The sequence below is a fragment of the Carettochelys insculpta genome, chromosome 17, assembly GCF_033958435.1.
Source record: "Carettochelys insculpta isolate YL-2023 chromosome 17, ASM3395843v1, whole genome shotgun sequence".
NCBI lineage: Eukaryota > Metazoa > Chordata > Testudines > Carettochelyidae > Carettochelys > Carettochelys insculpta.
The window spans coordinates 28,001,555-28,010,430 of record NC_134153.1 but is presented as its reverse complement, the minus strand read 5'-3'; the positions used below and the strand labels follow the sequence as shown (position 1 = coordinate 28,010,430).

General features: G+C 43.9%; 1 protein-coding gene across 1 annotated transcript; it reads right to left on the bottom strand.

Moving 5' to 3' along the window:
* Positions 1-222: 222 nt before the first annotated feature.
* Positions 223-6,038, bottom strand: LOC142022171 (protein FAM83D-A-like). The gene is made up of 4 exons (XM_075011741.1): positions 5,500-6,038; positions 3,603-3,770; positions 2,217-2,341; positions 223-1,950 (listed from the first exon to the last, which is right to left on the bottom strand). The coding sequence occupies exons 1-4, from the start codon at positions 5,980-5,982 to the stop codon at positions 1,560-1,562; spliced, it is 1,167 nt and encodes a 388-aa protein (XP_074867842.1). The 5' UTR covers positions 5,983-6,038; the 3' UTR covers positions 223-1,559.
* Positions 6,039-8,876: the final 2,838 nt, after the last annotated feature.

The window sequence follows — 8,876 nt, the reverse complement described above, 5'->3', positions numbered from 1 at the left end:
ACTACGTCAAGTTTCTTCCTACCATGAGTGCTAGATACCCCAAGGACATATGCCCCAAAGTCATTGTATTTTATACCAGATGGCTGATGGTTTGGGGGGTGGGGGGGATCACCAATTAAGTTCATTTACCTTCATGCTTTATTAAATCTTTGAGCAAGATGGTGACAACTCACAGAACCTTAAAACCAGCCACATTTCAGTTGCTTCTTAATCTTTTTCCTCTAGCACTCTTTATTGTGCACATAAATCACATGACAGAACAGCAGTATGACTGTTGTAATTAATCTTAAGTGATGCTTTTACATAACATTACCAGATTCTCGTGGTTTTGGCAATTTTTATTTGTTATAATTCCATAGTTGTTTGGTAAACTCCTTTGAAGAAAGATTACGTCTGACTGTAATAAGAGATACAATCTTAAAATCTTGGTTGTTTATTTGGATACATTTTGAAGTTACAATAATAAAGATCTCCCACCATTTAAAAAAAAAAAAAAAAGCAGATAATCACATAAATATTGCTTTTTTTTTCTCCAATCACAGCAACACCACCACATAGGAAACACTGTTACAGTAAACTTAATCGAATCATTACATAAAAGAGGACAAAAAGATCATTTAGAAAAGTCAACCATCAGTTTCGAATACAAATATACAAAAGACACAAAATTCTGATAGAACAGTTAGCCTGACAAGAACATTCTGCATAGACCACAACATTTGACCTTAAATGCACTAATCCTCTTCATGCCACACACACACTAAAATACTAGTACAAGGATAAAAAACATCATGGATATTTACTATTACTGAATATTCTTAAATAAGGCACTTCTATGTTTTAATGCTCCAAATACGCCACTGTGCATTGTGAAAAAGGTGCATAGGAAGAATCACAAAAGTGCTCTGTGTAAGCCTGAAAGCTTATTTCTTTCACAAACAGAAGTTGGTCCAATAAAAGATTACTTTGCCCGCACCGTCTAATATTCTGGGACCATAATGGCTATAACATCGCAAACAACAGTGCATAAAAGCAGATCATGCACTAACTCACTCCACCTGTCTGTGGCCATTTGTATCAGGAAAAAGTATGTCAGAGGCCCAGTATTTTTTCCTCTAGTTGATATTGTACGGTATAGTTTGGCCATCAGTATCATTTTTCAGTCAAATGCCCCTGCCTGCAGGGGTTGCCAAAAACAAGATTGAGCTTGGACATGATTACAGAGCATAAAAGTGTCTGTCTATCTATTTTTCAGAAGGAGACCTTTAAAGCAGTGTTCTCTTCAGTAGCTGAAGTCTAGAATAACCAGAGTCATTGGGTTATGAGAACACTGACCTAGAATAAGATGTCTAAGTGCAGGAGAGTAGCTAAACATAAGAAGTTCAACAAGGGTTATTCACATGCTGGAGATCCTTTAATATCACAGTTTGTTGGCCTGTGCTGTAGTGGCTTTTAGCAGAACCACCAAATACTGCCTTCTCAGTTTAAGGTTTGTTTTCAGACAGCTATCATGACAACACTGGCTTGCAAGGTAATATTTAACTTTGAGTGGACAGTGTTCACCTCTCTATGCTCCAACGTGGCCTTATGGCTGCAGAGACGTTCCTCTCAGGCAACGGTGGAGATACTTGCATTATGATATTTGACTCACACTTTGTCTCCCTGGAGGCATACAACCAGCTCTGTTTCCTTCTCCTGTTTCCTACAAATGCTCTAAGGTAGAAAATCTCCATTCTCAAGAAGTTTTCCTTCATCAGGTCTCTGGAAGCCTTTGTTCTCCTGAGCAGCTGGTCAAACATTCCACTCTTCTTGCAATTGAATGATAATTTGGAGTTGATAGATTTCGACCGTGCGAAAAGGATCCGGAATTCCAGGTCAAAGTGTGCCACCACTGGGCCTGACAGAATCAGGATATTGCTGCTGCTTAGTTTCCCATCAGTCCATGTAAAACTTAAGAATAAAGAAAATTCTCATTGATGTTAATGTATTAAATTAAATAATACACCAAAGAGTGAAATAGTGCTTATGTGCATTCTCTTTCAATGCAAGCAACTAGATTCTTATTGTACTATGGATAGTTATCAACATAAATTTTAGGGCAAACATCAGATACAATAAACAGCCCATGCGAAAAACAGTTTTGTACTGTTATCCTTTGCCCCACAATCCAAACAAGTCAGAGGAGTCAAGGACATGAAAAGAAATAGTGTACTTGCCTGTAAGAACCGGTTGTCACTCTTATGCCATCAACCAAGAGAAACTTTTCTTGGACCTTCCCCACAATTTTGACTCCTGACCTTGTGCAATACGTATTTCCTGATAAAGTTCGAATTCTCATCAGCTATTTTAAAAGAGAAAAAATTAATTAATTTTGACATATCAAAATGAAATGGATTCTGCCTAAGAGGGAAACACAACACAAATGATAAAATGAGAGCCTGAAGACCTCTTTTGATCAGCTAGCATGAGATGCTACTGAGTGGAATAAGATTCACTCTCTTTAGGAGCCAAATGGACATTCTAGGGGGTTCTTGCTCTCTCAGGCTACGTCTGCATTAGCCTCAAACTTCGAAATGGCCACACAAATGGCCATTTCGAAGTTTACTAATGAAGCGCTGAAATGCATATTCCGCGCTTCATTAGCATGCGGGCGGCCGCGGCGCTTCGAAATTGACGTGGCTCGCCCCGACGGGGCTCCTTTTCGAAAGGACCCTGCCTACTTCGAAGTCCCCTTATTCCTGCGAGCAGATGGGAATAAGGGGACTTTGAAGTAGGCGGGGTCCTTTCAAAAAGGAGCCCCATCGGGACAAGCTGCACGGCGGCAAGCCACGTCAATTTCGAAGCGCCGCGGCCGCCCGCATGCTAATGAGGCGCTGAATATGTATTTCAGTGCTTCATTAGTAAACTTCGAAAATTTCGAAGTTTGGGGCTAGTGTAGACACGGCCTCAGGGAGACGAACATTAATTTAAAATTTGAACCAGAATTTAGTGTCCCTCTTTGTAAAGCAGCGAGTCTTGGACTGACAACACCACACAAGCTTTTGTCCTTAAGGAAATAGAAAATGGACTAAACTGAACTGAAATCTCCTTTGTGTCCTTACAAAAGAGTGACTAAAATATAGTGGATTATGTATTTATCCTGTATTAATTCCCTCCTCCCACTAAATAATTTATGGCTGTGGGAAGAAATCCTCTCTTTCAACAGATTTTTTACAAATAGGGAAGAGAACTTAAAATTATCTAGACCAAAAATGTTCAGACATTCAATAGGAAGACTGCTAATTGTAAGGAAAATCAATGTACTTTATGGGATGACACGAACATAAAGGTTCAAGCTATAGATATTTAAACAGAGAAAGAAGTGTCTGCAGTGCTTCCAACAATCCCATAACAAGGGGTAAAATGATCACTTCAATATAATACATAGGTGTTAGTGTACGTCCAAAGAAGTCATCATTTGGGCAGTTAATGTCTTGTTTTTCAAGATCAGTTAAAGTTTACAAAATAGAGCTGCATGAATCATATTTCTTTTGGAAATCCAGATATTATGGTGGCAATAGGGCCAATAATCAATTGTTTGTTGCCATGAATATAAAGCTTACCTTCTCTTGCTCAAGATCAACTTCTAGATTTCTGCACATTTTCAGAAAGTGGGGAAAAGAAGCACAGTCTAAAAGGATGTACACACTAACACTCCGTTTTCTACAAGCTTCCAGGAGGTCTTTGAAGATATCAATGTCTGTGAAAGTATCCATAACCACAGCAATAACCTGAAACAATGTACAGAAGAAAACATTAGTTCAAGAAAGCCTTGGGAACCTGGGTCTTATTTTTCTCGGCACCCCAGGAGAGATTTAGAAGGGGCACAGGGGCTCATGCAGCAATTTAGCTTCCAAATTAAATAATTCCTTAGTTGATTTCCTTTTACAAATATCATCTTTCCTGGACAAGTTTCTGTTTTCCTTGCCTTTTTTTTAAAATAAGTGGTATTTCCTTGTGGTATAGTCACTCTGTCCTGTCATTCCTAGCTGCATTCCTAGGCCCACTGATTTAGGGGGAGGGGCGATTGAACAGAGGCCTGAGACTGCAGCAGCTAGAGTCTCAGCCCCCTTGGAATTCCTGCTGGAATGCCACTCCACCTGCCTCTGAGGGCTGCAGGGTGGTTGGGAGGGAAGGGCAAGCCATATAGATGAAGCTGCAAAAAAAGGATCCACAAAACTAAACTTGTAGCTGAAGCACACAACGCTACATTAGATGTTGAGAGGGATAACACTGAATGACTTCTTAAAGATATTCAAAAGATTCGATCAATGAGACACAATCATTTCTGAGTCCAAATCAGTAGCACAAGGTATTGACAGTTTATCCGAGTTTCTCCCAGTCACAGCCTGACATCTCAATCTTATACAAAAAGGCACCATCAAGTCAATTCTTTCTTATTATTATTGACTCCATCAAATCTGGTCTTATATATCAGTGAGTCATTGTGCTAAATTTGTACCCTTTTTGGATTCCTTTGGGAGTTCAGAGAACTAGGTGATGAAGATCTATATTCAGTGGCTGAATGATTTCAACAAAGGTACAGCAATGAAATTTCACGAGGTCTCTGTGATGAGACTGTCTTCCTGAAATGTATACCTTCCACCAACTTTAAATCACACTGCACACCAAAAGAACTGCATCAAGCAAAATCAGCTGTGTTTTCTTATATCACAAATGCATTATGTATTTTTGTCAGTCTCCCTGCATCCGTGGCTTCAGGTGAACGCACATTCAACTTGTTAAAACAAGTAAATAACTATCATTCCACAATGGGACAGGAGTGTTTCAATGGGCTCACCACGTTTAACATTGACGGTGATGTTGCAAATAACTTTTATTCTTCTTCAATTATAAACAAGTTTGCACCCGACAGAGCCAGAAAAGCATTCCTAAAATGAAGAGTTTTGCTTGCAGCAGAAACTCACAATTAAAGTTACATTTTTAAAATCCATGCTATTGGTATAATGACTTAATTGTTAATAAATAAACATCTCAAGTGGTCTTTTTCATATATTCTTTTGGTTGTAGTGTGACCCTGGCGATGGGAAGGTAGATTGAGAGAGCCCAGGCCCTGACCTTTCGCCCATATTCCAGGAAAGTTTTATAAGACACTGGACCCCCCGCATTTGTTCTGCATGTCAGACCTCTGATGCCAAGGGACTAGTTTCTGGAGAAGGAGAATTTCCATCAGGAAGGAGAAAGGATCCCTGCCTTGAAGCCTTTGTCCCTCTTCCTTCCTTCTCCTGCAGTGCTGGGCCAGGGCCCACCCTGAAAAGAAGCTTCAGGACAACCAGGAACATCACAAGTTCTTTGCAAGAACAAAACCACTGAAAAGAGCCACTGCTTTAAAGGCAACAGATAACAACGCAAAGTGCAGGTTTCAGTGGCCAACCCAGGCGGCCGGACCAGCGGGTCTCACCCCCCCACTCAGCGCCCGCACCGTGGGCCGGGACTCACCTCGCGGGCCGAGCGGATCTGCCGGCGCACCGCCTCCTTGCAGCTGTAGACGCTCTCCCCGAAGCCGGGCTGGAAAAGCGCCTCGGCGCGGGTGAGGCCGCGGAAGGAGCCGCTGGCGAAGGCCGGCCAGCCCAGCTCCAGCTCGGGCGGCTCCACGTCCGACTGCTCGGGGAAGTAGGTGAGCGAGGAGCCGTCCAGCGAGGCGCTGAGCGAGGGCTCGGCCACCCCGGCCTCGGGCTCGGCCACCCCGGCCTCGGGCTCGGCGGGCGGCGCGGCCGCCTGGAGGATGGCCTGGATCTCGGGCTCCGACAGGAAGCCGGGCACCTTCTCCCGGCGCAGGAAAGCCCGGAAAGCGGCGCGCCCGCCCGCCACCAGCTCCTCCAGCGCCAGCCGCTGCGCCTCGCTGTACAGCTCGGGCGAGCCGGGCTCCCCGCGGGGCCAGCGCCCGGGCGCGTCCTCCAGGCACTGGGACTGGTTGGCCATGGCGCGCCGGGCAGAGTCGCGCCGCTGCCGCTCCGGAGCCTTTTATAGGGAGTTTGAAGCCAGCCCACGCCCCCCTCCCCGCTTCTCCTCCGCTCCCCAGCAGCGCCGGCCCGGCCTCCGCCTGCACCTTCCCCGCTGAAGGCAACTGGGGTTGCCGAGTTCACGCGGCTGGGGGCTTCCGCCTGCCCCAGCTCCCGGCGAGGTTCTGACTCAGGCTGGGCTGGGAGCAGTAGTGGGGCGGGGATGGGCCGATTTTTCCCACGCTAGATCCAAGCCCCGTATAAAGCTTTCGGCGCGCTGCTCCGCGGCCGGGCCTCGCACGGGGCTGTGCCCGCTGGAAAAGGCTAGATCCAGAGCACTGGAGGGGCCCTGCCACCTCGGTACAGGGAGCCAGCGCTTGCCTGGTACCGCTGAAACCGCACGTAGGGAGCTACACCGCAGCATAGGGCACCTGGTACTCTGATTTCTCACCCTAACAGGAAGGAGCCCTTCCGAACGTAGGGAAGGGCTGAGTGCCCCCTGCCCAGCCAGCAAGCAGCCCAGAGGAAGGGAAGGCGTTACTGCCCCCTGCCCAGCCAGCAAGCAGCCCAGGGGAAGGGAAGGCGTTACTGCCCCCTTTAGCCGTGGCTGAACAAGCTAAAGCTCCCGTGTCCCAGGTGGAGGCTACATTAAAGTCATTCTCCCCTTTGCCTTAGAATGAACAAACGCAGGGTCTTCAGCACAGACCTGTTCACTTCCCCTCATGAAAGCCCACGTCCAAAAACAGGTAGTACAAAGACTGATTTCTTCCATGACTAGTTCTAGATCTTAAGTAGGTCTATCACCTACTAAAGCATTTTGTTAGCCTTTAAAGTGCTACGTGACTGCTTTTTGTTTTGTGAGTATACAGACTTACACTGCCACTTCTCTGTAACTATTCTTCTATGTGCTAGAGTGGTTAATAGTAGAACCAATTCCAGCCTCAGTTAGCTGAATATAATCCAGGTACCCCAGCAACTCAGACTAGGAGTCTTGAAACAAATAGAAGAACCCCTGAGAAGGAAAAGTCATATTTAAGAAAACCCACAATGCCAAATTCACTGTTCACATTTATTTGTGAAAGTACTATACTTTGAGGAGCGGAAAATACCATATAGCAGTCCAGCATTAACACATCCTAATAAGGACGTGAATCTTCAGGGTTCATAATAGAATGTGAATTGCTACCATATGAAGCATGGAACAAATCCCTCTACTGGCTGTTACTGTGTATATTGACAACCTCTGCAGAAGCTGATGAAACAACTTCGGCCACCTGAGCTCCCTTTTCCACTTGTTGAAAACAGTGTTAACAGAGAGCTTTAAAAGTAGATGCTCCTGTCCTCACAGTTGCATAGTACAAGCAGGGTAGCATAAAAACAGTGAATTCTCAGACTTCCCCAGGTGGGGAAGCAGCAATTACTGCAGGGATAGGTGTAGCTACCAACAAGAATCCAAGAAGAGGCTGATATTAATAGACAAATGTTACTGCATTGAGCCAGCTTGTATTGTAGGCAAGTTGGACTTCATGTCTTTCTATTCATCAGCATATAGAAGAGAATCTATTAAAAAGCTGTTTTGTATCAACCATTGGCCACATTTTTATAATATACATTTCTAAGACCTGAAATTACAGCTGTACAAAAGTGACAATGGGATTGACCACTGAAGGTTCTGTTCATGCAGTTATCAGCAAGTACTAGAGTTTGCCCATATTACTCATCATACAACTTGACATTTGTGCAACATCATTGTGACAGCAGGAGGTTGCAGGCTTGTCAGCTTAGCACATATCAGAGCACCTACTGTGTAGAGAAGAGAGGTGCTAGATGGGCTGTTCACAGTTATGGCAAAGGCCAGAAGTCACCCATGCTCCCCTCATGAATTAGATTATACTGAACAGTTTTTATCCTTACAACTTATACCAGGTGTAACATTATCCAATTAAAATGGCCATCGATCATGGTTACCATCAGTTATATAATTGTAACTAGTTGTACAAAGCATGCCAAGGTGTTGCTGGAAAGCTTATGATTATGTTATATGCATGCATCTACTAGTTTTGTGTTTGATGTTATGAGTATTGGCTATGAAGCATGTGGCCACCATATTGCAAAGGGACTATTCAAGTTGAATAGCCCACTGAGCCATGATTGACTCTCAATGGACCTAGGGAGACTCCCATCCACACCTGATGAACATTCCTGTAAAACATTAAAACTAGAATAAAGACAATGGTGTTACTATACTTGTCCATGAAAAATAGAAATTCCTCTACTGCGGAGGGAAAAAGAAAAGGCCCTGGATACCCCACCATTCTACCTTGTTCCTGCATTATTGCTCCAGTCTATTTGTATAAGTCATTCTATCAAAGAAAGTGGGGTCCTTCCAAAGATTTGAAAGTAACCAGAGACAAGCTAGCAGTTGATTCCATCAGTCCGAAAAAAAAAACGCTTTGCAATACTTATAGTTTATAAATCTTTATATACTAAAGATTGGGAACAGCAAGATTTTGGGTAAGACCTGATATATGTTGACTTGGGAATATCACTGGTCCTTTGGGATCAGAAGAACCTTTAATTGTAGACATGGGTTTTCATAAACCACTTGTCCCAGTAAGGAGTGCCAGTGGGTGGTGATAATGGAGACCTGGTACATCAGAGATAATTACTTGTATGACTTTGTTATCTAGTGTGCTGAAACAGAAGTTTTTATGCTACTTTACAAGTGAGAACACCCATTTTAGGCATGGCTGCCTCATTTGAGCAATTCACCTTGAATAGACACTCTCACTAAAGAGCTTTGGTTTTATATTTAAAAAATGCAGAAGGACAAAAAGCTAGAAAATTGGCTAGTTCAGTACCTTTTTGAGTTTC

Bases quoted from the DNA above. Each gene is read 5' to 3' on its own strand.
- LOC142022171 (XM_075011741.1), bottom strand. From the start codon at position 5,982: ATGGCCAACCAGTCCCAGTGCCTGGAGGACGCGCCCGGGCGCTGGCCC. The intron at 3,771-5,499 runs GTGAGTCCCGGC...ACATTGTTTCAG, and splicing joins AGATCCGCTCGGCCCGCGAG to GTTATTGCTGTGGTTATGGA. The intron at 2,342-3,602 runs GTAAGCTTTATA...CTTTTAAAATAG, and splicing joins TTGATCTTGAGCAAGAGAAG to CTGATGAGAATTCGAACTTT.